The following is a 27552-nucleotide window of genomic DNA, read 5'->3' as shown; positions in this document are numbered from 1 at the left end:
ACATTTTCCCTCTGGAGTTCTGCTTGCCTCTGTGAGGGCTCAGAACAGCCTCGGGCTGTGTTTGTTTATGGCAGCCTGGAGGAGGAAGACAGTTGCTGGTCCTCAATCTTGACACCTCCTTGTTTCTGCACATAGTTCCTCATGCTTGCAGAAGCATCTTGATGTAAAGAGAAGTGAACAGGAGGTGAGATGTCTTTACTCCTCTGTGTGCATCTGAAAGAAGACAAGACACCATCCTCCTCTTTGCCTCTTAAGTGGGTGCTGCTATTTCTAATGCTGATGGTGAGAGTCTTGCTGAAAGTGCCTTCATTTGGGAAGACCATTCTCAAAGTCTTTAGGAAACAGTGAAGATTTCATTATGAGAAGTGGGAAATCACCAAGGTTTGTTGAGATTCAAGAGGATTATTGCACTTAGATGTTCTGTGGCATCCCCCAGTTATCCCTTCGTGTATTCATGCTACAGAATTCAGTTTTTCTGAAGTCCTGCCTCATATAAGTGGAAAACAGCACCCCCTCCCACCCCCGTGTAACATTTTATATTGCATAGGGATTGTTTTTCACTAAGACGTAATCTATTTTTATTTTCAGACATTTAATTGGACAGAAGCATATGCTGATAAAGAAATAATCATGTGAGCTCAAGGTCTTCCCTATCTAAATGGTTCAAATTTTCACCAGTATTCCCTAATTTTGTATTTTATGTCTCCCATCCTATTTGAGAAGCTGCCTTCCTCCTTGCTGCAGGCACGGTGGGATTTTTTCCTTGAGAAGTGTAGGATAGGACAAATGGTCTGGTTTGTGGTGGGGTTTATGGGGTACCTCTAGCAAGTGAACCTGTGAGTCTCAGAAGAGAGATGATCCTGTGGGGAAAAACAACAATGGCCTTGCTACTACAGAACGGTGCTGGGTTTTAACACAAGTCAGTATTTTGCTAGTGAATGTTCAGAAAAATATAATTGCAAATATACCAACTGACAGCTCATGGAGACAAAAGATACATGGACCACTTGGTTTAAGCTTGTAATCTGAAGAAGGTAGAATTACTGATGTAATCTGTGAAGGATTTTGGCTCCTGTTTCTGTGATATTTTACTGGAAGACCCAGAACTGGTGTTGCCTGTATGTTCAGAGTGGTATGTGGCAAAATCTGCAGTTTTGGGGCTCCTCCTATGAATGATGGTTGAACACTATCCTGCTGGGTCCATGCTACATCCTCGTACGCCACAAGCTTGTAACTGGTCCGCGTTTCCAAGCAAGCACCTCCGAGGGTGAAGCATTTGCTGATGTGCTGGTGCCTGTCCTGCTTTCTTTAACATGCACCTCAAATCAGACCTGTCTGAGACTATCTCTAAATAAATATCTCTAATATCGAAAAATATCTCTAAAATGTCTTCAAAATACCAAAGAACTAAATATTACCAGGGTGAAGGGCTGCAGCCCCACTGGGTTTGCTGGGGAGAGGCATGGACAATCACGCACAGGATTTTATTTGCTGGTCACTAATCATTGCAAACGTCATCAGAGACTATTTTCTTGGTGTTTAAGAAATAACTCCGATTCATCTCTTGGAGGAAGTTGCCTCACGTCCTAATGATGCTTTGGAGTGCCTTTGGGATAACACACAAATCTTGTTGCTCTATACCAAAGAGTTTCCTTATGTCCCAGTGTCTCCACCTGAGTGCTGTAATCTCACCCATCACAAGGTGGCTCCAAGCCTTTGCCTCTCGCATCTGGGGAGGTGTCCCCTTGCACATCTAGGATGGTGTCCTGGTCACCTAAAGGGATGCGGCCACCCAGTGAGCCTTTTTCTTTAAAAAAATCCCAGGTTTTACCTGTTCTGATTTACCGCACAGTGTTTAATGGAGATTGCTGGTTTCTATCTCTGTTCTTCATTAATTGTCTATTATTCTTCACCCATCTGTGAGGGTGCAGAGTGGATACCACTCCTCTGCAGCTGAATCAGAGCAGGTTTTGTCTTCCAGCATCTGTGTGGTTAAAGTCTGCCATAGCCTCTCAGGGACAGAGCTGTGAGGGTGGGGAGCAGGAGGAGGCAGTGGAAAATCATCAGAAGTCTGCCCTTCCCCAAGAGGACTGCAGGCACCTGAAGCCTCTTCATCACCAGCTTGTGAGAGGGTGCCCTGATGCTCATGGAACAGCCCTGGGCTGCAGCTGGAGGTTTTGCTCCCTGCAGGACTACCTTCACCTGCCAGGCATCAGGGCTCCTGGTCCCCCTCACTTCAGGCAGAGGGGAACGATGGGTTAGGGATGGTGGTGACAGCTGGAGTCAGGCTCCCTCCATACTTTAAGCTTTCACAGAATCACAAAATCGCTAGGTTGGAAAAGAATTCTGACACAGACAAGACTTTAACCAAACTGCAATTTGGAAACTCCTTAAACTTTCATGGTTTACTTTACAGGATCTAGGAAGGATGGAAACTATTGTTTTAGTTGGCCAGCTAGACTCCAGGGGGAACAAAAGCCAGAACAAAAGCCACCTCAACCAGTAAACAAAAATTAAAATAAGCCTTCTCCTGCCTAAGTTGCTATTTTAAGACAGGCTTACCCTATGTGAAAACAACTTTGATCATAGGCGAATCTTAAGATAAACCACAAATACATTTGCTTTGGAATAAATCTGTTTCTGGATTTACATTCACAAGGGCTTAGATAACACTAATTAATTTGGAATAAACTAACTCAAATCAGAACAAGGCCACAAATTTTAGCCCAGATTTGTATTTGAGGTTATAGGAAGGTATTGAAATAATTGTATTCATATGTTTATTTGCACATACACCAACACACACATATATATTCCATAATGCATTTTTTATTGTCCATCTTCTAGGTTCCAGTGAATGGCCAGCTTATAACATCAGTCAACATCAGAGAGAAGAAGCTCCTCAAGGTACCAGCAAGAGCTAAAGAGTTCATATATTGTCTTTCAAGAGATATCTGTTTTAAGAATTTTTGCATTTTGGTAGTTCTATTTAAAGACAAATTGTTCCTGTTGTTGGAGCATTTAAAAGGTGACTTAAGGGCATAAGACCAAGTAACTCTCTGGCACAGTCACACCGTGGTGCTTGTTGCTGCCCCTGTATGTGGGATGGTCTCATAGTCCAAGCCCAAAAATGGGAGCTGGGATCTCACATTCCAGTTCCAGCTCTGACTATGACAGAAATCATAGAATTATTTGCTTGGGAAAGATCTTTGAGGTCATGGAGTCCAACAGTACCTGTCCACTACTAAACTATATCTCTGAGCACCTCTCTTTTAAATACCTCCAGGGATGGTGGCATAACCACTTCCCTAGGTAGCCCGATAACCCTTTCAGTAAAGAAATGTTTCCTGACTTCTAATCTGAACCTCCCCGGCACAACTTGAGGCCATCTCCTCTCGTCCTATCACTTGTTACTTGGGAGAACAGACCAGCATCCACTTCACTACAACCTCTTTTTAGGCAGTTGTAGACAGTGATAAGGCCTCCTTTTCTCTAGGCTAAACAGCCACAGTTCCAACTGATGCTGAATTCAGGGGAAAGATGTTCCCTGGTCCTGCTGTCCATGCTGTTTCTGACACAAGCCAGGATGCTGTTGGCCTCCTAGACACACTGATGGCTCATGTTCAGCCAGATGTCCACCAGCACCCTCAGGTCCTTTTCTACCAGGCAGCTTTCCAGCCACTCTTCCCCAAACCTGTAGACATTTCCTTTTTGTCTGGGCAAGGACATTTCCTTCAGTCTCGGCAAGGGTTTTTTTCATGGGAATTGAGCACTTTTATTGAGTCTGTGCTTTACAGGCACTTCCAAGTAAGAAGTAGCTCTCCAGCCTGGGCAGGAGGCGTGTTCCTGGCAGGGGTATCCCACCCTGGAAAAGTCAAGAACTGCTGTGTTAAAACTAAAACATTTGAAAAAAAAGGCTTGAGGTTAGCTCTGCTGTTTCATCAGTGGCCTTGGCCACTACTGTGCCCTTTCAGACTAGTGTAAACTACACGTTTATTAAAAATAGACTGTTACATGGTTTTTTTTCTGGTTACGCACAGTCAGAGACCTTACTGTTGATTTGAGCATTGCTGATGGTAAAGGGAGTAAATAATTTTAGATTTTCCTCCTTTATAGCAAAAAAATTAGGACTTAGGAATTATGAATGCGAATCTTATTATAGAGCAAGTGCCTGAATTAAAATGTGGGCTTTCTAACCTAGCAGATACGTCGGATTTTGTAGGCCAAAAGCTATCGTGTGCATTTGTTTGGAGTGTGCAATAAATCTGCTCGGGAAGACTTTTGCAGCCACTCCAGTGACCTAATGCTCTCTCTGAGTGCGATCATGTGTCTCCATTTCAAAACTATTGCCCTGACCTTTTTTTCTATCATGATGAAAGGTAACAAATATCCATTTTATCTTTCTGCCATGTATCTCCTGTCTGCTGTAGCCTAAGAAGAAGAGGAAAGCCCAGTGCTCAGACAAGGAGGTACCAAAAGATCTGCTTTCTGCAGAAAAAGACAAACTGCAAGAGGAGGAAGGTAACGAAAGATCTGGTTCTTCTGTTATCTGGTTTATATTAACAAGTAGTAATGTGGGATGAAATATTTCAAAAGGGACGTCTTCTCGTCTTCTATATGATTCCAGTGCTCTTATTGGGAAAAATGGCCAGTGTGAGAGCTATTTCTATCACCTGCTCCTCACCTATGGGTAACTACGTTGAGAGGGACCATATGCCTCCCTGCCACACCTCTTTAGGTCCTTACTGCATTCACAGAGATGGAAAATCTGCACAAGGAAGCATCTCTGAAGTGGCCAGAGGTCCAGTGGGTAGCGGGGTCCTGTCTTCATGCTCTTACTCTAATCCTGCGGGCTCTGCCATGTGGACATGAAGCTGAAGCTCTGGTAGTCCCAGGCAGTGCTTTGTTGTGCCCCTGACTGAGGCTGGTAAAGGTGCTGGTGTAATGTACAGCCAGTTTCTAGCACGCCTGTAAACAGAGCCAAGATCTTCCTTTGGTTACAAGCTGAGAAATGTGGCAGAGGCTAGCAAAGCTCATGGAGCTAGAATTTCACTGGCAAATACGTTGCATCCCATGAGTCCCTCTCCACCTCCCCCATCAAGAGTCATATTGAAAACAACACAATCTAAGCTTTTCCAGGCTTAAAAGATTATAAGGTGATTAGTGTGGTGGTGAGAGCAAGAGAAGCCCTCCCTGCCCTGGGACTGAGGTCCTCCCCGTAGGTCCTGGTGTCAGGAGCAGAGGAGAGGGGGAAACAGGAGAGGCTTTCTTCAAACGTATGTTTAGTTTTTTTAATGGATGAACCAGCTGAGCTGTTTCACACGTTATTCAGGGATGCTTCAGAGAAATAAAGAATTTGTCTTGGTGAAAGGCAGGGACTGTGTTTTTTCCTTTGTTAAATGCTTGAGCCAATCCCTCCCCTTCTTCTTGGTCATGGAGAGCATGAATGGAGGCAGAACATGGCCCTGTCGATGCAAATAGATGCATGTGAAAATCAGCGGCGTGGTAGAGGGTCTCCACATCGCAGAACAACTCTTAGGGTATGTTCAGAGCTAGAGAAAGCCAGGAAATTGAAGGCTTGTTTGACAGTTAAGGTTTTCACAAACTTCTCCCTCCCGTCAGACGTACAAAGTGGTTGATGCTTTGCTGTGACATCTCGCCCCCGGGAAAGGGCTGTCACAGCAGGCTGACACAAAGCACAGAGCAATACGTGCAGTTACATGAGTCAGGACACATGACAGACAGGTTTGTCGTGGGGATTTCTTATGTAATTTGTTTCTGCAGAGACAGCAAAGGCTGATGCTGCACAAGACAAGGGCAGCACTTGCAGCCCTGATGCGACTTTTACAGCATCACAAACTATCCGACAGTTATTTACTTTTCTGCTAAGCAATAAAAGCAGTAAAGGAAGTTTCTTGCTAGCTTCAAATGAACTTTATTCTGTGTTGTAGGAGTTTGGCAGACCAAGATCAGCAGCCGAGAGAAGAGACACTTAAGGAAGGAAAGGCTGAAGCAAAAAGGTAAATGTACATGCTCAGTTTATGCAGATGATCCGGCTGGGCTTGTCACCCCTTCTCATTTCCCATAGGCTTGCTGTTTGGCAGCAAAATCTTTACACTCATTCAGAGTGTTTACTTAGGAAAAGACAGCTTTGGGAGCTCTTACTCGGAAACTTGTCTTTTACTCCAGGCTTTCACCCACAGGAATTTGAAAGCAAATGTCTGTTTAGATACGCTGAAGGCTTGGTGCAGTGTGGATTTGTTGCTTTAGTGTCACTTGACAGAAGAAGGTTTCTTATAATGGGTGTATAAAAGCCTGTGCAATTTGCTCAGTTCCAAACATGTTCTTTAACGCAGGCCTGTCCAGAGTAAACAACTATAAAATAGGGATATACTCTTATCCTAATGAGATAAAATGAAACAATGCTTTATGCTCACTCCGCATACGTCCTCAGGGGATTTCAAAGTGTCTGCCATGCCCTTATGCCTCTATACATTTCTATTAATTATGTTATTATAACCACTATATGAAAGTAGGTCATGGAACAAAGGGATTTGCAAATGTTTTAACTACATGTGATAAAATGATCAATATAATGGAAAAAAACTGTAAGTTTAATATAGTAGAGTAATTTAGAAGCTAAGATATAAGTTTGGGAGACATAGCAGGATAAATGTGGGTGTTTGTGCACTGCCTGCAATAAGACTATCTTAAAGTGCTTTCGGATGCTCAACTGAAATTGAACAGCAAGTGAACAGAAAATTTTAATCTAAAAAATATATAGACATTTTGGGAGTACCTTATCATTTGGATTTTATAGAATTAAATATCAAGAGTTTGGATTTTTAACTCTTGGATTATCGGAAGTGAAATATCTGCATGACAGTCTCTAAGGGCTTAAGGTGCTGAGGTTCCTACTTGCTCTCCAGCAAAGTAGATGGGTCCTCATTTAACTTTCTTATCTAAGTGGTCTGTTGGCATCAGTGGTGCCAGCTGCACGTGTAGAACATAGTGTTCAACACTAAGCCCGTGCAGGCATCAAATGCTTTACTGACCCAGGAGAAGGGAGCTCAGCAGACCAAGTCACAGTTGAAGCTCCAGAAGTCCTTGGCGCAGTCCTGGAGCCTGGGGTGTGTACCTGGCTGAACCAGGTGATCATAGAATCAAAGAATCACCAGGTTGGAAAAGACCCATTGGATCATTGAGTGCAACCATTCCTATCAAGATCATGGTGGTCCTGTTTAGTGTGGACTTTTACAGAGCAGTGAGGGAGCCCTGATCCAGCCAAGTGCTGTTCCCTAGGAGGAAAGAAGCAGCAGCATGAGGGTGTGTGAAGGTGGGGATGATGTCAGCAGTGGTCCCCCTCCTCACCAGGGCCCCAGGAAAACGCGTTGCCATTCTGAAGGCTGAAGTCATAAAATGCTTTAGGAGTCCTTTGGAACAAAAGATGTTGGAGTTAATTATCATTATTTACAATATCCGTAGGCCTGTCGATGATGTCTCTAGCAGCCTTGAACTAACCACATCCAGGAGGTTTGCTTTCATTTTCCTGGCAGGTCTTGCTGTTCTCTCTCTGTCCCTTTACTGCTCTGGGTTTCCAGCTGGACTCTGAAGGCCTTGAGCTACTCTTGGAGTCAAGGAGGGATGCTCAAGGCCTCTGCGGTGCAGCATTATCTCCTGTGGGACTCATTGCTGGACTTTGTGGTGCCTTTCTTCTCACATGGCCTTCACATTTGCTGCTTCAGTGGCCCATCCCACGGGCTCTGCTTTACTGCCATCGTATCTGTAAATAATGTCACTTCAATACAGCCATTACATCTGATGACTTTAGATCAGGCTTTGCTCTGTTGTTTCCTCTGTACAAATTCTTCATTGTAATTAAAAATAACGATGACCCTGTGATAACATTTATTCCCAAGAAGTTCCTAGCAGACCAACTCTGGGTAGCTCAGCAGCTGAGCCAGCCTTTGACTGGGATGAGAAGGGAGCAGTGTGGTCACTCAGAGAGGAAACCAGCGGTGGTGGAAAAGGTTCTCTCCTTGCCAAGGCAGAGTATGGGACTGCATTGAAGGTCTCAGGAGCAGTACAGGAAGAATCGGCACCCTCCCAGTCAGAAGAGGATGTTTTCTCCAACATAGGTGAGTGTCGACATTCAAACGTTGCAGATGGAAAGCTTCATGAATTACTGTGGCCAGCAGAGTACAGCCCTACTGACATTTGTCCTGTCCACCCCCTCTGAACCTTGCTAGCAGTCATTTAGTTTCCAGCAATGTGAAAAGACAAGTCTTCATGGCAAAACTTTCTTGTGTGTTGCAGATTACTTGTTGGGTGCAAATTGTTTTCCACCCACAGGTATTCAGTGTCTGGTTATTTTGCAATCAAAGCCTTTCGTTCCGAGAGTGCTCACGGATGATAAGAGTTAGGCTTCCTTCTGGGTCTGTCCTTGTGTTTCAAAGCAATATGAGGCAGGATATTCTTAAATCACTCTGGGTATTTGAGAGTTGGATGTGGTCTGTTCACGTCACTGCTGTGCTTCTCGTGCCAGTTCGCCCATTTTCTTCTCAACCGGTTCACCCCTTTTTGGTGTCCAAACAAGGTCTTTTAGAGCTACTGTGGGTGATACTGTAGATTCTAAAACAAAACCAATAATTAATAACTAGTTGGTAATTGGACCTTTATATCTCTCTTTTATATTTATCTTCCTGACTTCTTGATGGGGTGGGAAATTACAAATTAAAGGTTAAACTGCTTAATAATGCTTTGCAATTAATTTTCAAGAGCATTTGGTTTTCAATCTCACTGACTAATTGAGCTTGATGGCTGAACTGATTGGTATATAAGGCTGCATGATGCCTCACCTTCAGCAGCAGAAACCCAGTACTCTGGTGATTCAGAAAATGGTCTTAGGATGCCCTTACATGAGTTACCTTCTCCACTTTTGCAAAGTACACGGTTGATTGGAGGAGGACATTAGTAGCATTTTTTACTCTAATGCTTTCAAAAAAGCCAAATTCCAAACTGATGCGTGATAGGAACTTCTGCCAGTTGTGTGTAAAGGGATCATCAGTTCAGATGAGTGAGGAATTCGATTAAGTCCAAAAGAGTGCTGTGCTGGTGGAACGTGGACTTTGAAGGCTGAGGTGGTGTACATGACAACAGGGCTGAACTCTGTCCACAGAAGATGATGTCTCCTTGCTTGATTCTTCTCCAGCAACAGCAATGGCTCAGGCTTGGGGTAGAGAGAACATGGAAAAGCTGTAATGAGATTGGGAGTGTCAGGTAGAAAATGCAGACATCAGCTGTGAATGTGACACTGCATTTTAGTTTACTGCTTGTTTGCTTTTTAAATGCAGGAACATGGGACATTGCAGAAGTAAAATCCTGTCCTGTGACCTTTGGGACATTACCAGAGCTGTCAGGGGAGTTAGGTGAGTGGTATCTCTTTGGGATTCTTCTATCTGAATTCTTCCACCACTTTCTTAGATGCTTGGCCTAAAAGTACTCTCACTGCTGAGATGTGGGTCTTTTCCCTTGGAGCAGCGGCTTTTCATTAGTCACTCTCCCTTGTAGACCTTGCTCACATCACTAGTCCAACACTACTAGTATTTTAAAGAGTGACATCAGAACATTTCATTGAGCACTTTCCAAACTCACGTCTCATCTTGGAATAAATAAAACCAAAATTGCCTCCCCAGCAAATTCTTTCTCTGTTAGGTTTACTCACACAGAAGATTTCTGTTACGTTCTGATGACCAACAAATTCAGTAAATTTCAGATCTAGGGAGGGACCAAACGCCCAGGTTTGAGAAGCCCTGCTAGAGGATGCCTAGCACAGGTAGGGACTTTCAGCTTGAGCCTCTCCGTGCATGGCTTTGAGGAGGATGGAGCATCTCCTAGTTTTGCTTTAAGTTGAGCCTTGTTTCTGGCTTTGACTTTGCTTCTCTGCAGCTGTCAGTCCTTCTCACTGCCTGTCTCTGAGCGCTTCTGTTTCATACATTCTCTGCCTAACAGAAACTCAAATTTGCCTGGAGGTACAAGCGGCTGCTGAATGCAAATTCTGGTCCTGCATCTTTTATAGATGCTACAGGAAAGCACAGATACATATAGATAGACATCTGCTCACAAAACAGCGTGTGCACTGTAAGCCAGGATGCTGAAATTCACTTCTAAATCCAGGCAGGGTAGTCAATAAAATACATGCCATATTTTATCATCTATTTTCCAACACTACATCAGTGGATTGAAGCAGTTCCTAATGTACAAGTACTCGACAGTGAGAAATATTTGTTAACATCTGCATCTGTGCAGCAAAAAAATCAAGCAAAACTACATAAACAAAGGAGTTCTTTAGGAGAAAGGAAATATCAGAGGGATGAAAAAAATCTGTTGGGTGAGACAGGAATTAAGAAAACACGGGTCTGTTATTTACCGGCCTTAGCAAAGGGCTAAGGGAAGTCATTCAGGGAGACAGGAATCCTATGGGCTGCTTCAGTTGTTGAAAATAATAATCAGAAAAACTTTAACTCTTCTTTTTCCCTCAGTTCCTTGCAGTAATTAATATGGTAATTATGGATTTCTGTTAGAATGAGCAGAAGCTTTCTCACTGAAGTCAGTAGGAGCTGGAGCTGTATATATTGGATGCAGCTTTTGTTCTGCAGGAACTACAGCTCCTTCTTACATCCCCAACAGAGATGTCAGAAGGTCACATCTCTGAATGCTGTTAGTGTAGCCATTCCTGAGTGGGTTGTTTTTAACAATTAATGCATGTAGTGTCCTCATCCAGCCTTCATTAATAAATCCACTGTGATGAGCAGCATAGATTAATGTGTGGCTTAAGTTGCATAACATCCAGGCACCGTGACACAGTGAGCAGATAAAGGCATGATTAATTGGTTTTAATAATGTGAATATACCTATGTGATTATCTTTTAGATTTGGGGTTTTTTTTTTGTTTTTTATTTTAAAAAAAAGATGATTTTCCTGTATGCAGCTAACATGAAGAGTAAATCATCTGAGGACAGTCCTTCCAGATGCTGTTGGCACACCAGCTTGACTTTCCTCCCTGCGGACGATGCGTGGCAGGGGCAGGGTACGTCTCTGCTCATTTTCTACTGAAAGACAAGTGTAGTAATGCTAATACCCCTTTCAGTCTGTTTTCTAAGCTTCAAAACTCAGGGTTCAGCTCCCACCTGGCACAAGGCTGGCAGGGGTAGCGGAGAAATTCAGTTTGGGTCTGGTTTTGGGCAGGTGCCCAAAGCTGCTGCAAGCTCAGGGACCCTTGAGAAGGGTGAGAACGTGCAATTTATTTATGTTTTTACTTAGAAAGTGACAAAAAAGGAATGCAGTGGGTGCAGTCTTATTCAGCATGTACATACAAAGAGTGAAACACTGGAACAGGTTGCTCAGGGAAGTTGTAGTCTTCAAGATGAGGTTGGATGGGGTCTTGAGCCGCCTGGTCTAGTGGGAGATGTTGGAACTGGCCGATATTTAAGGTCCCTTCCAGCCTAAACCATTCTATGATTCTATGGCACTGTAATTAGAGCTTCCAGGCAGCAAGGCCAGCTGCGGGGAGGCTGTCAGAATGCTCCTATAGCCCAGTGTCCTCCCTCCCAGAGCTGTCAGCAGATAAGCACAGATATAAGGCAAGCACAGGGCAATCCCTGCCATATCCCTCCCCACACCCAGCAGAGAGCGGGGTCAGGGACTTCCTGAGCCAGGGGCAACAATGTGGTCTCTGTCCTTCAAATAAAAACACGTGTTAGCAATCCTCTCACATTACTAAATTTGCAAAATTAATTCCAAGCTGGGTTTGGTTTTTGTAAACCAAAGCATTGTGCTCCCCTTCCTGTCACTGTCGGGTGGGGAAGGTGGAGCTGGGGGGTCCCATTCCAGGCAGCCCCCAGCCTGGGCTCTGTGAGGTGGCCAGGGAAGAGCCACGGGAAGCACAGGGTGCTGCTAGAGCATGGGGTGTCTTTGCCAAAACTTAAAATTTCATCTGTGATACCCAGCCCCAGGTGCAGAATCCAACTCCCGTGGACTGTGGCAATCAGGATTTCATTTTTTTTTGTGACTGTTACTGTTGTTGGGGTTTTTTTAACACGTAAAATTTGCTCAAAAGGCCAGAATGAGTCCTGAGTGGCTGGAATAATTTGGCATGAAAAGTGTGGATGTTAGATGGCCTTTGCTCTTGAACTTTTAGTCAGGATCGAGTGAAGTATCTATTTATACCCTGTTGTTAGGAGGCCTTACCCTGCTCTTGCAGGGCTGATGTGTGACAAGCCAAGCAGATCCCTTCTTGCTCTGGCTGCTCTGATCACCTTAACTACTTGCCACTACTCAGTGGTTGAATGCATTGAGGAGAAAAGACTGCGGTCATCTTGCTTCTCTGCCTTGAGATCCAGAGACGCATCAGCATGGCCATCAGAGGCTTTTAGAAATTGCACAGTTTGCTTTATAAAAAACAAAACCAAACAAAAAACTCAGCCTCAAGCGCTCCCCTCCCTCCGTGCGGTGTTTGTTCAGCCCCACGGTGCAGCTGGTGAGCGCCGGGCTCTTGGAGCCCAGACTCGCCCGCGCGGGAAGGAGGGAGGCACCGTAGGTTCCCTTGCATTGCACTCAGCAAATGTCACACTTGGCACGCTCCGGCTTTGATCCACAGTTGCAAACCCGGGCAGAGCTTCTCTTCTTTCGGATCTGAGAGCAGAACAGATTAGGAGCAAATTCAGCAGCTCGCTCTTGCAAATGTGGAAGCAGATGAATTTTGATTGAAAGCAGAAATGAAGGGATTTCTGCCTGCTTTACATCTTGCTTCTTAGCAGCAGTACTTTTTTTTCGCTTTGAAGCATCAGCCTTGATATTGATGCAGAGGGGAGTGTCACGAGCATGTATTCCCTGAATTTAGATGAGGTAATGGTTGGCATTAAGGTCTGTGCTGCAGGCAAAATGAGCTCTTTGACAGTTAAACAAGGCCTGTTAGATCTTGTAGGCCTGTGAACTACCAAAAAAAAAAAAAATGCCATTCATAACCTGAATATGAGCTGCGGTCACTTTATCAAATCTAGATCGGTACATTTAATGAGTCTCTTTGTTCCGTGATGGGCTGATGCAGAAGAAGGAGCTGGGTGCTGGACTCCTGCCTCTGCCCCGGCTCACGGAGCAGCCTTGGCCAGCCCCCCGCTCCACATCAGGGCTTATCTTTTTGTGAAGCACTAGTAATAATAACAGCCTAACTCACAAAAGGTTTGAGGCTTAAGTGCTGTCACAACTGAAAGCATTTATAGATAAAGAACCACAGAATCACAGAATCACAGAATAACCAGGTTGGAAGAGACCCACCGGATCATCGAGTCCAACCATTCCCATCAAACACTAAACCATATCCCTCAGCACCTCGTCCACCCATGCCTTAAACCCCTCCAGGGAAGGTGAATCAACCCCCTCCCTGGGCAGCCTCTGCCAGTGCCCAATGACCCTTTCTGTGAAGAATTTTTTCCTAATGTCCAGCCTAAACCTCCCCTGGCGGAGCTTGAGGCCATTCCCTCTCGTCCTGTCCCCTGTCACTTGGGAGAAGAGCCCAGCTCCCTCCTCTCCACAACCTCCTTTCAGGTAGTTGTAGAGAGCAATGAGGTCTCCCCTCAGCCTCCTCTTCTCCAGGCTAAACAACCCCAGAAGAAGAGAGGAAGTTAGGGAACTGAGCACTGACAGTGACATGGGAGTGTTTAAAAGATGGATAAACTGCTGGTTTCAAATTAACACACTGAGAGGTTGGCATTCACTAATGATAAATGTTTATGATGGTTAATTCCTAATCATCGTCACATCTGGAGTTCTGTGCTGATTTCATTGGGCACTGGCAGAGGCTGCCCAGGGAGGGGGTTGAGTCACCTTCCCTGGAGGTGTTTAAGGCACGGGTGGATGAGGTGCTAAGGGACATGGTTTAGTGTTTGATAGGAATGGTTGGACTTGATGATCCGGTGGGTCTCTTCCAACCTGGTTATTCTATGATTCTACGATTCTATGATTTCTCGGCTCTGCGGTACAAGATGGGCATGGATGCACTGGAGTGGATCCAGCAGAATCCATCCATGTGGATGAACACCTGATGGACTGGTTGCCTCTGGTCAGCCCCAAGAGTGTGCAGTAGACAATGGGTATGAAACAAAATACGGGAAATTCCACTTATACATAAGAAAAAGCTTTTGTTTAATGGTGAGGGTGGTTAGGCAGCAGAAGGTTGCCCAGAAAGATTGTGGAGTCTCCACCCTTGGAGATATTCAAAACCTAGATGGTTATATCCCTGAGAAACCTGCTGTAGCTGAGCGTGCTGTGAGCAGCAGTATAAGACTAGAACCCCAGAGGCTCCTTCCAGCCTCAGTAATTCTGTAATCCTCATTCTGTCTTCAGTCATTGTCTCTGCATATTCAAACAATTAATCCTTAGCAATACAAGCCTTCATTAGCCAAGGTATTCATTGTCTTGCAGCTGAAGCCACATGGTTAGCACCAATGGCTGCAGTCTCTACAGTCCCACCAGGAGACTGAGGTGGCCAGGACTCTTCCATGAGGAAAGTGGGCCCTAAGGTGGGCAACTTATTTCATCTCCATTTTTCCCTGCTCATTATTAGTGTTTGCACACTTCTCATCCCTGCCATGAAGAGAAAAGAAAGGAAGGTGGATCTCTTCTGCTTCTGGCACAATTCACTTTACTTTTGAACCCGGGAACTGCTCTAGTTTCTCCAGGCACCTTTCTTGCTTGTTCTGCAGAGTTATTCTGGATCCTCTTGCTCTGCCTCTTGTGCTGTACCTCAACAGCTTTACTGCTCGCACGTGTTTCCCAATACTGGCTTTGTGCACCTATACCACACGTCTGCCACTGCCCTTTGGTGACGTTTATGTACTTATGATTAGCTGTTCCACAAAACACATTGTAGGCTGTGGCTGGTTTTGCTGTTACAAAATGTGGAACCTGCTCAATGCAGTTGGCTGGGTTGTTTTAGAGCACTTGTGTCTGGTTCCAAGGCAACCAAATACTAATTTTATCCCATGCATCTGCTTCTGAGTGCAATGTACTTGTATTTCAGCAGCAGCACATGCCAGTCTCAGAAGACCCACATTCTGCTTCACAAATGAAGTGCATCTCATGAACATGAGTGCTGCTTTTTTACCTGTGACTTGGCATCTTCCCAATGAATCCTTCTTGATTGCCAAGGCAGATCTTCCCTGGAACCTTCAGAAAACTCCCATGTCTCCTGACTCTCATCCTTCCTTCTGTCCTGGGGTTAAAATGAATTTTAATTCCTTTCTTTCGTGGGAATAAGCACCTTCTTTCAATTAAAAGAAGTCTTCAGTCTGGAATTTGTTTGATATGTTTTCATCTAGTGAATTAGGCTAGAGGAAGGTGTCAAATGAGGGACTCCTACACCCAGCTGTTGGTAGCATTAATTTTGACCTGTAAGACATAAATACAAGCTTTAGACTGGAAATCACCTGTCCATTTGCACTGAATGGATTCCTCTTGGTCTACAGCTGAGGGCTCAGTGAGGATTTGGATTAGGACCTTGCTCGTGACACACGCCCTTTGCAAAAGGATGGGTTTTCTACAGCAGCTGCAGGACTCAGCCTCATAGACAATCCACAATCCACTGCGGATTTTGCCCTGCCAGATGAAGGGCTGCTCTCTCTTAGGTTTCTGCTGACCATACTGGAGGAGACCATGCCAAAAAAAAAAGATGCCGGTAGCATAGGATCCAAACCTACAACAGATAATTAGGTTCAGCTCATACAGTAATGTACTCTACCCTCTCTGTCAGCTGGCATAGGGAACCTGATGACTACCCTCTTTGACCAGACCTTCTGCTGTTTGTCTGCTCCCTGACACCTCCCAGGGTGCAGCTGGCTCTTCCCTGACATTGCCCAGGCAGCTGGTGACCAAAGGTGCCTGGGATGGACTTTCTGTCTGCAGAAGTGCTGGTATCCTCCCTGGTTTTTGCAGACACCTTCAAAGTAGCACCTTGCGGGATCTTGAAATGTCTTCATTCCATGGGCTATTTGGAAACCACCCTGGCACTGAAATGCATGCTGAATTGGGACACGTTTGCTGCTAGCAGGGAACGCCTGGCTGGGTGCAGTTTCTGGGGGACTGAGGTGGGCTGCATGCAAGAATCTAATTGAAAAATGGCATTTAACAGCACTACTTTTGTAAAAATGAACAGCAGGAACTATGGAGATGTTGGTCCGTAGATGCGCTGGGAAAGGTCACCTGCATTAGTGCTAAACCCACCAAGGAAGCAGGATTATGTCCTGCTGCACAGCACTTTCCTTTTTGTGCTTATGGTTTGCTCCTACTGAAGGAATTACTGACGAGTTTTAGCCTATGAGAGAAGTTGTGACCCAAAGAGGACCAGCTGATGATTTAAAAATATTAGAGACTTATTAGAGACTATTCCAAGTTTAAACCCATTCCAGACAATGTCACTGTAGATAGAAGGAAAATACGCTACACAACAGGAGAGGTTTTAAACCAGAGCTCTAGGACAAGTACATTTAATCCTATTTTCCCATAAAATCCAGTAGATTGTAAAGAATCTTATATTGCACTTAGAGTTGATTTTAACTCCCCCTGGGATATAATGCTTTGGGAAGAGAAAATCTGAGATGAGGTAGAGTCATAGAATCATAGAATCACCAGGTAGGAAGAGACCCACCGGATCATCGAGTCCAACCATTCCTATCAAACACTAAACCATGTCCCTCAGCACCTCGTCCACTTGTGCCTTAAACACCTCCAGGGAAGGTGACTCAATCACCTCCCTGAGTCACGCCACCTGGCTGAGCTTCATGCCTACCTGTGTGGCGAGGATGAAGCATGAACGCTTCCAGGGATGGGGCAGCCACAACTTCCTTGGGCAGCCTGTTCCAGTGCCTCTCCAACCTCATCATGAAGAATTTCTTCCTAATGTCCAATCTAAATCTTCCCCCCTCCAATTTAAAGCCATTTCCCCTTGTCCCATCACTCCATGACCTTGTAAAAAGTCCCTCTCCAGCTTTCCTGTAGCCCCTTCAGGTACTGGAAGGCTCCTATAAGGTCTCCCTGGAGCCTTCTCTTCTTCAGGCTGAACAGTCCCAATTCTCTCAGCCTGTCCTCGTAGCAGAGATGCTCCAGCCCTCTGATCATCTTTGTGGCCTCCTCTGGACCTTTTCCAAGAGTTCCATATCCTTCTTATCTTGGGAATTCCAGAACTAGACACAATACTCCATTTGTTCTGGAGTACAGAACATGCGTATATTGTGCATCTCTCAAACAGAGATGCATTTATTTACCTAAAATACTTAGGCTGGAATTTTGGGGGAATACATTAGAAAATATTTCTTCCTGTACCCTTTGAAGAAGGAAAGAAATACTGTCTTTATAGAGGGCATGGACTTTAAACTGAGAAACTTAAGCAATGTTTATAATCATGTTCGTAACATTTGGCAGCAAACTGGACAGAGCAAATTTTTGGGAAACAGCTTTCATTTATCATCCCCAGCATAATTTTGGGTTTGGCCCTGCTTCAACTAGAAGTTTTTCCATCCAGCCTGGGTTTTTTTTATATTTGTTTTTGTTTTAAGATATGTGATCAGCTAAGAGTTATTATTATATGTTGTGTTTTGAAAGGCTTTCTCCCTGTTAGGATAAGATTAAGATTGTTGCATTCAAACCATTAAAAAATAATCAAGTAGTCCTTTCAACATTTTATGCTGATTTATCTGCTTTTTTGCATCTCATTCAGTTTGAGCAAATAATTAAGACTCGTCTGTTTTGCCTTCTCGCCTGAGGATCATTTGCCTTTGCGGAGAGGCAGCTGAGGGCTTGTGGCCAGATTTTTGAAGGTACCAGATGCTGGCAGATACAGAAACCTAAAAGAGTTTCAAAAGTTTTCTGCCTAGCCCCCATGAAATGATCAGAATTGATACAGGGTAGGTGTTATCTATTTCATGCATATTTAGAGGTGCATGTTAGAGAGCTTTGGAAATTTATGTCATGTTGGTGCCTTTCTGGCTTACATTCAAAAAAAGCAAATGGGAGGAGATGAAGTAAAAAATGCACTTGGTACTATTTTTTTTTTTTTACAGAGAAGAAAAGTCAGTGAGAGCATTAACAAATGCACAAATCCTTTGCTAAGATTATTCTTCCACACAAATAATTGCCCTGAGGATGGTTTGTTGCAGTGAGTGGAAGAGCCCGCTGTCTCTGCCACTGTTTCTGGATATGCCTGAATCTTTCTCCCTGAAATTAAACGAAAATGTTTGCCAAACCATGCTATTAGTTTTGTAAGGGTTGTTTTATTGAAGCACAGGCTGGAAAGGCTTTTGTTCCTGTATGTTTTTCTGCCTTTCTATAGTTTTCTTCCTATCCTGAAGAGTGCAGTCAGTAATTTGGAATTAGCTAGGAGTGTAGACTTTTTAAAATATATTTCAGATGCATGTGCATACATGCACACTCAGACATCCCATTGGCAAGCGGGAAGATGACAATATACTTTGTAGTGTTTCTGTTGCTAGTATGAGCCTGGGAAATAGGATGGATTAGAATATAACTCATTCATATGCTTGTCCTAATAGACGATCCTTCAGCGATTGACCTAGACTCTGACTGGAAGGCTCCCACAGAAGAGTGGGGAAATTGGACAGGAGATGAGGAGCACGAGAGAGGGGACGAGAAACAGAAGGTGAGGCAGTAGTGTTGGTGACTGAGGACGACCTGTTCCACTGGGGTCAGTCTTAGCCAGACTAGTGTATCCAGTCCAGCCCTAGAGATGGGCTCCTCCAGTCTTGGGGGCTTTCTCACGCGTGGTCACTCTCCTGACCTATCCGAGATAGCTGGAGCTGCAGAACACACTTGCAAGATGTGTGAGATGGGTTACGGGAACTGGCTGGTTCTTGGGGTTCATCATCCGGATGGCATTGCTGTCCTGAGCAGCAAACATCGGTTGTTTGCCACCCTCCATGAATGAACTCTTTCTACTGCTGCCGACCTTCCTGAATACCTGGGGCTCAAAAAGGGTGTAGAATCCAGAGCTGACACCATCCCTCACACCATCCCAGGTGGCTGGGATGTATTTATTCAAGTGAGAGTGTTCGCTGGTAGGGGTACAGTCACAGAGAGGCAACAGCAGAAAGCTTGCTGTTTAAATGTTCTCTAGAAGCCCAGGGAAATGTCCCTCTTTGGCAGTGGTGGGAAGAGCATCCTGAGCTTTTTACAAACAGCTGTTGTAAACTTAGGTGCATGCCCCATGCAGAGAGACGCTCTGCTTGTGCAATATCAGAGCACACTCCTGGGGGTAATCAGTTTTCCAGAAAAAAACATGAAACAGCCATCCCAGGCCTCCTCTTATAAAATCTTGTGCTTTCAGGACTTGACAAAAGGCAAAGCAGGCTTTCATTTCTGCCTTTCTGGATTTGAAAGCAAAACACAGCGGAAAAAGAAGAGCATTGAAGTGAAGGAAACAAGGCGTGGAGTGGGACCGAGGCATGTGAGTATTTTTTATTCCCAGAGTAGTGTTTGGTTTTCCAAGAGCAGAGGGGGATGTCTTCTCATTAGGATGATGGGATCTAAGGAGGGGAGGGCTTTTCTTCCTCTCCATCTTCTGGCTTCCTCTTCTCTTCTCTTCTCTTCTCTTCTCTTCTCTTCTCTTCTCTTCTCTTCTCTTCTCTTCTCCTTCTCTTCTCTTCTCTTCTCTTCTCTTCTCTTCTCTTCTCTTCGAGGGGAGGTCTTTTCCTCCTCTCCTCTCCTCTCCTCTCCTCTCCTCTCCTCTCCTCTCCTCTCCTCTCCTCTCCTCTCCTCTCCTCTCCTCTCTCCTCCTCTCTCCTCTCCTCTCCTCTCTCCTCTCTCCTCTCCTCTCCTCTCCTCTCCTCTCCTCTCCTCTCCTCTCCTCTCCTCTCCTCTCCTCTCCTCTCCTCTCCTCTCCTCTCCTCTCCTCTCCTCTCCTCTCCTCTCCTCTCTCCTCTCCTCTCCTCTCCTCTCCTCTCCTCTCCTCTCCTCTCCTCTCCTCTCCTCTCCTCTCCTCTCCTCTCCTCTCCTCTCCTCTCCTCTCCTCTCCTCTCCTCCTCTCCCCTCCCCTCCTCTCCTCTCCCTCCCCTCCCCTCCCCTCCCCTCCCCTCCCCTCCCCTCCCCTCCCCTCCCCTCCCCTCCCCTCCCCCCCCTCCCCTCCCCTCCCCTCCCCTCCCCTCCCCTCCCCCCCTCCTCCCCTCCCCTCCCCTCCCCTCCCCTCCCCTCCCCTCCCCTCCCCTCCCCTCCCCTCCCCTCCCCTCCCCTCCTTTCCCCTCTCCTTTCTCCCTGCCCTCCCATAAAGGAAGGGTGAGCCCCGTGACTGGGTTTTTTTGCAACACGGTATTCCCTAACAAATTTACTAAACAGTTTGATTTTGCGATGCAGAGAGGAGCAGATGGCTTTAATCGTGGAATTAAAAATGCTTGCTCAGACAAATGCAATCCAAGTTTAGTGTACAACCGGGCTATGTTTTATCTGTAGCATAAGGTCATCTGGAGATATGAACAGCAATGCAAAGGTGGTCCCCAAAAGCCAGTGAAGATAAAGAGAGACCAGTCTTATACCAGTGAAGAGCTTATTGAGAGAAAAACAGTGCAACAGAGAAAAGCTGTGGAAAATGTCAGCTCACTTGGGATGGAAAATACAAAGGAACAGAACGTTGACTGGGGTTTGGACCAGTCCTTGCCTATAATGTCCTTGCTGCTCAGTGAAATAAGAAAGGGAGGTGCAGAACCCCAAAATGTCCAAATTGTTATTCAGTCTCTTGTCACTGAATATGTTGCTCTGGATTCATACAGCTGTGTAGTATCATTTGTCTTCCCCTCACACCCACTGTGCTCTCTCCTGATTCTTGGGACAATTTTGCTCCTTGAACTCCTGATGCTCCCATTTTAAGGGAAAAGCTTTTAACTAACTGGCTGACCACAATCCACATGGTCATTAGGACAGACCATTAGTTATCCGAGTGCTGGCAGGCCACTCTCTCTCTCTCTGGCACATCCAATTAGTTGCTTTAGCTTTGTGGATACCTTAATGAATAAACTTAACAGTGCTGTTCAGACTCCTCAAGACAACAGTTTCTTCTGGAATTTTTGTGATGGGCCAGAAGGGGTTTGTGCTACAGGTCAGCCCCAAATGCTGGTGTCTGCTGATGTACAAATCCATCCTTTGGAGACAGACATGGAAAAATGAAATTACTTATGAAGCCAGATACACAAAGTTGTTCGTCATGCTCCCTGTGCTGCCTCCAGGATTTCTGTGGACTGTGGTCATTTAGCAATCGTGGGGCACGTCTCAGTCTTCAGTCTTACTATACAGTTGCAGTATTTTGACCTCAATATATTTTGCTGTTCTGCTATTCATGAGGAAAAACAAGAGGAAAGATGGTAATGAAAGCCGATTTCGGTACTTTAAACCCTTCTAAAACAAATTAACAGGAGCTAGATAGATGACATGCCAGAATATTCTAACCATTTAAATAGTAATTTGTCCTGCAGTTTATTTAAATACCCCAATTCCCTCCAATAATGACATTTTCTCTCATATTTTGTACTCGCATATGCTTCGTTTAACTCATGTGCTTAGTGAAGCATATTGTTTCAATTAAGCCCCAGCAAGGTTTGAAAACAAGACTGGAAGAAGGCCCGAGGGACTTGATATCTACAAAACATAGCAGTGATGCAGTCTGTGCTTCCTTCAAAAAATCCTTGGACGTTGATAATAATTCACCCAATAACAGTAAGTGACTGTTTTTTGAACATCTGATGAATTTTGTTTTAGAACAATGCATAATCTAAGAGGTGTTCACAAATGCAATTTTAAGTGAATATGCAAAATGCTTTTCCTTTAGGTGCATGTGTTAATTCTTAGAGAGACTCTGTTATATTTTTTTCTGTGACAAATACCTGTTCCTGCTCCTGCCAGAGTTAATGAACAAAAGTGCTGTTGCATTTAGTGGGAGTAATTTTTGCACAGCACATTAAAACGTGAAACAGAAGCAAATGTACATGTGACTCAGAGCCCACTAAAGACATTCAGAGCCCTCCCTGTGAGTCTGGATTACCCTTCTGAGTAGGTGGCCCTTGTAAAACATGTCTAAGAACCTCAAAATAACCTTCTTCAGAAGAAACGCCAGCAGTTCCCAGGTATTTGATTGCACATGGAAGGTTTGTGCACTGGCCCCTGTTGTTTCTACGGCAGGTGTACCTGGAAAAAAGGAGAGGAGGAAGAGGAAGAAAATGAAGAAAGAGACTTGAGGGAGCTGTGCAGCTGCCAGTGACAACTCAACGGGGCAGGCATGCCGATGAGCTGCAAGGATTCTGCTTTCTGCGATGCCGCGCTGAGCCCAAAGTAGAGAGGCTCTAGGAGACCTCCCAGTGAGAGGAAGAGGAGAAGAGGAGCAGTGAGCCAGAGAGAGTGAGTGTGTGACAGAGCGGAGAGAATGAGCACACTGTGCACAGGAGGTGGCATTGAAACAGAGCGGCTGTTCATTACAAACTGCTGCCCTTGATTAAAGGCTGTTGAATGGATTTTGACTGGTTGCATTAAGTCCTTTCGGTTCTTCACTGTCATGTCGTTTGTCAACTTGTAATGTTATTTGCCATTGTAGAGACGGTCGGGTCGTACCTGACCATGATTGTACTTTAGTTTTATGGCAGGTCCACCAGCTTGGTCTGGTCTCTGGCATTTTTGCAGAGGTGTTCATCAACAGGCTTCTAATGTACAGAAGGAAGCACTGTTCAGAGACAGGGAGAATAACATGGATCTTTCTCAAACCTCCTAACTCTTTTAAATCCTTGTTGGCTGCTACAGTCAGACTTTTGCCTCATACCCTGACATATTTATACTTTTCACCCTTTGTCAGGCTAGCTTTCTCCACAAGGGAAAATTTCTGGAGGAGGTTTTAAACTTCTTTTGGAAAGATGGTCTGAGTCCTTTTTTTCTCCTCAGATTTCATGGTGGGCTAAAGTTTAAAGTCTATATGTCCAAAGCATGTTGCATTTGTACTTATAGTAGACTGAAGTAACTTTTTGAAATAATTTTTCTTAATCTGATGTTTGGAAGTTTTTAACATTTTGTTATTTAAATATTCTGATATAAACTACATTTGTGAATGAAATTTTTTAAAATGTCATTTTAGTATTTACTGAAGAGTGCGTATTTCTTGTTGTCAGAGGGCCTATAGTATGGAGGAGGGAACGTGTTACGATTTAATACTGTGGTTTATAAATAGCACTGAGCTGACACCACTAAAAGCTGGAGCCCTTTATCCCTAGAGGAGCTGCAGCTCTGGTGGTAGCTGTGAGGGCTTCTTAGACGGCCCTGAGACTGTGCCTCCACCGGACCCATCTCAGAAGTGCTGCCTCAAAGGATGAGAAAATGATTCTTAAATCTCCATCTGCATTTTGTCTTTGGAGATGGTATGGAAAGATTATCTTACTAATGCATGTTAAATGTATATGTGTTCATAAGCATTGGGATGATGCTGTAAAACTCATTTCACAGAGAACACTGAGTAACCAGGGGTGTCAATGGCTTTACACTGCTACAGCAGCACTTCTGTTTGCATCATTGAGCCACCCAGTCCTTGATCCTGGTTCAACTGAGCCTTACCTGCAGCTCAACACTTTTACCCGATAGCCTTCATCTGTTGCATAGCTCTCAAAGCAGCTGCACCCTTCAGAGAAGCAATTGCAGCAATGTATTTGCATTTGGAGTTTAGCTACTCTATGCTAAAGGGCATTTCTCTTGTGCTGTGATTTTTGGGGTAACTGTAGAGTGTGCCCAGAAAATTAGCACAGCAGGATTATTTCAGACAGACAGGTGAGAGGTAAGCTTAACTGATGCCACTCAGCAGCCCGCTGTCTGGAATCTGCACGAATTGGTGTTTGTGTCTCAGGGCAGGGGAAATATAGCCAGTTGATAAACAGACTGACTAGACCAAAAGGCTTTTATCTGGAAAGTAACTGGTCTGGAGCAGATGCACAATGAGACAATACATGGCTTCACTGAAGAAACAAGTACAACAAGTTCAAGGATTTAGAAGATGTGTTAATGAGTGTGTGGGTAAGGAGTGAAGTCCTGCTGTCTCTGAAGCCAGTAGAAAACATCGCCCTCACTGGGGCCAGGTTGTTGCCTCAGGTCTTTGTTTAGCATTGAAGATAACCTCTGTCATCCTCCCTCCCAAAAAAAGAATGAAGGAGACTAAGAGAAGCTCACAAGATTGGTAAACTCTAGATTTCTTCTGCTTTTTTCTCTATATCTGCTTGTAAACTTTTTGATGTCTATGTAATTATGTTTTAGTTCAACGTGTTACAGTATTTCAAATGTTCATTGTTTTAATAATAAAAAATCAAAACTTTTGCCCAAAGCTCAGCACTCATGAGCCGTTTTATTTAATTAGTTTGTACGTGTGTGAGTACAAGCATATGGTTTGGGCTAAACCCATTTCATCTTCAAGCTTCTTCAAGGTACTGTAAATGATTTTTAAGAGACTTCCTTCATCTGAACCCTTTTATGTTTAGGAAATCCTCATGACATTCTTCTATTGCTGATAAAAGAACAATCAGGACTTGTAACACTGACAAGTTGACTGTGGTGCTGATGACAAGCGGCAGCAAATTATATTACACAGTTTTTCTGCCAAATTCATCAGTACCACTCTGCTGACATCAGTAGCAGCTCAGTAGTTTATAGCAGCATCTCATTTAATACCACATCCTAATGCAGGCAAAGAAAACACCTTCCTACAACTAAATACTGTGGATTGTAGGCTTTGCTAAATAATTGCAAAGCTCTCTTCAGGGCAAACTGTTTGTGGGATTCATCTGCTGTATCGATATCATTGCTGTGAGAATTTTGGAAGGGCATGTTGGGTACCATTTGGTCAATATAGCTGTGGTGGTGCTGAGTGCCTTTTGGTGCCACAACCCCCAGCGCTGCTGCTACGCGGGCTCCCAGGGATGGAAAAGGATGCAGAGGGTCTGGTTCCTCAGTGAATAGACTCAGCTGAAAAACCCAACCAAACCATAACACAAAGCACTCTCCACCTGCTGCTAACTTTCATTCTTTCGCTTCCTAGTCCCCAGAGGTTGAAAAACCATCACTCAGCTTAAGAAATGGTCTTTGCAGATGGCCAGCACCCTTGCAAGGTAGACCTCTGAGCTCCTTATGAAATTACCCTTCCCATCATCACTGCGTGTTCAGGCTACTCCCTGGTTATTATGCTTTTAAGATGTGTCTCCCCTTCTCTTCTGTGAGAATTAACCATTCTGGGCAAATCATCAGCCTACTATGGCGCTTCTGGCACGGGAAGTGTTAAACGACCATACTTGATAAGCTTATTCTCCTCTTCTCTGATCCTACCAGCTGGAGAGTAGCTAAGTCCTCAGACAGGAGATTCAACATCCCTCCCAGGAGGTTGTAGCATTGCTTCTGCTATAGCTGAACGGCTTTATTCTCTGTGTAACTCATCCTTTAGAAGGGTAAATCTAGAGGAGCCTCTCTTTGCTCATTCATGAACGCCATGTAGTCTACTTGCCAGTCATGGGCCAGATCCAGCTGGCTCCCTCTGCCTTTTCCCTAAGCAATTTATTAGTCGCTTGAGTGGCACATGCCTCAGGAACAGCCAAAAGCTCTCCCTGCACCTGCAGATGGCCCAGTGGCTGCAAATGAAGCCTCTGGTGCAGCCGTGGCACGGGAGGTGGGATGAAGTGTGGCTGGGAAAACAACTATGATCTGGTTAGAAGCAAGCAATTAGTTGTTACAGCAGCAGCTGCAAATGATGAAATACACTGCTTTAAGTTCCAACTTTCTCCTAAACACAGTCTGCTCTATTTTTGTCAAGGTGCTCTTTCTTGTGGGAAGCTTTTGAAGGTGGAAGATTGCCTGCATCCCTAATAACAGGGCCATAACCGTGAGCAATGGCTCTGTGAGTATCTCAAGCATTAAGATGTGGTCGATGCTGTAACTGATGAACTCCTGACCTACAAAGTTGTGTTTACTCACAAGCAGACTGCAAGATGCAAATGCAGAGGCTGAAGGTTTGCTTCACACTCAAACCATGGTGTTAACACCATCAGGGTTAAGTGGGGCAACTGCAGAGAGGAATTTGGCCTGCTATTCCATAATTATCTATAATAGATCATTGTAATTATCTATAATTATCAAGGTTCCACCCAATCTGCAGATCAGTGGCAGAGCTGACATATCGGCATGAGCCAAATATCAGGTCGACATGCTAATTGCTTGGCAGAAAATAACATATTTACTATGCTAACAATGCTAACAACACAGCCCTGTTCCATAATACTGGAAATTTTCTAAGGATAGCTGGCTTTTTGTGAGAAGAGAGGGGTTTTAAGTCATGGGCTACAAAGATCAGATATAGGAGATCTTGTCCTTCTTCTGTGATCGTACTGAACCAGATCCAGGGGTCTTTTCAAGGGAAATTAAACATTCCAGTATGTGCCATATTTGATGTTCAGCTCTGAAGATGTTCTCGTCTGCAAAGGAAGCATCCTCCCATACTGCAAGGACACTGTAATGCAGTGGTCCCAGAAACAAACTCCCTGTGTCTTCTTGGGAAAAAAAGCCACTGTAACAACAACTGATCCTTGCACTGTCCCATCAAGAGACCACTAGAAACTTGGTAAACTATTTTATGTCCAACTTGTGTTTCTGTATCCATGAACTCTATTCCTTTCACGGTGGTCCTGAGTACTGTAAGTTACCGAGACACATAATAAATTATTTAATCAAGCACCAGCTGCATGCCCCTGTGTTCCTTCTGGAAATCTTGGCTCGACCTCCCAAACTTCAAACCCATTCAAAGAACCAATGTGTAAAGAAAACACTTACCAGAAGGTAACTCCTCCTACTTGCCTTAGTGGGTCCTGTTCAGGTCCTCGTGTTCCTCCTGTTCACCCTGCCAAGGTTTATGGAGAGACAAATCTGGACTGAGAGCTGGAGGGGGAGACTGCCAGCAAGTTCAGGACATTTCCTGTTCCCACTGCCCGCTAGAAATGTGAAAGTACCAAGATATCTGAAACTGCAAGCACCATTTTAAATTATGTTATTTTTAGACATTTTTATAGCTCCTCAGCTGTACAAAGGTTGATATAAATGAACCATTGCTCTTTTATTTTGGCAGATTTCTAAATGAATACAAGAATTTTTATTCAGTGTTTGATATTTGAAAAAATCTGAGCATACAGCAAGTAACCCAGAGACACAGGCTTTTGCCCATAAAAGCTTTACGTCATGCTGTCATGTTTGCAACTGCTTTTCTAACCCTGACTTTCTGATCCATCTGTTACAAGTTAAAAGACTTGGAAATGAATTAAATTGACTCTTGCTGGTAAAAGATAACTCAAATTGTTAACAGCAATCAACTACAACAAAAAGTACAGATGCTTGGAACTTTACAGTAGGAATCCCAAAGTGAAGCTGATTAGTTCAATAAACAAAAGTAAAAGCCGGTAACCACAGAACTCATCCTGATGTATTCTTATTGCTTTCTTA

General features: G+C 44.4%; 1 protein-coding gene across 1 annotated transcript; it reads left to right on the top strand.

Moving 5' to 3' along the window:
- The first annotated feature begins 258 nt into the window (after positions 1-258).
- On the top strand, positions 259-24393 carry LOC138717215 (protein LYRIC-like). The gene is made up of 11 exons (XM_069850584.1): positions 259-282; positions 2848-2907; positions 4431-4521; positions 5952-6026; positions 7923-8138; positions 9354-9428; positions 10991-11089; positions 18603-18709; positions 19394-19513; positions 21639-21768; positions 22231-24393. Exons 1-11 carry the CDS (start codon positions 274-276, stop codon positions 22284-22286), a joined length of 1038 nt encoding a protein of 345 aa, XP_069706685.1. The 5' UTR covers positions 259-273; the 3' UTR covers positions 22287-24393.
- The last annotated feature ends 3159 nt before the right edge of the window (positions 24394-27552 follow it).

This window comes from Phaenicophaeus curvirostris, chromosome 2 (assembly GCF_032191515.1).
Source record: "Phaenicophaeus curvirostris isolate KB17595 chromosome 2, BPBGC_Pcur_1.0, whole genome shotgun sequence".
Lineage (NCBI taxonomy): Eukaryota > Metazoa > Chordata > Aves > Cuculiformes > Cuculidae > Phaenicophaeus > Phaenicophaeus curvirostris.
The sequence above is the reverse complement of the archived record's forward strand: the minus strand, read 5'-3'. Positions and strand labels throughout refer to the sequence as shown.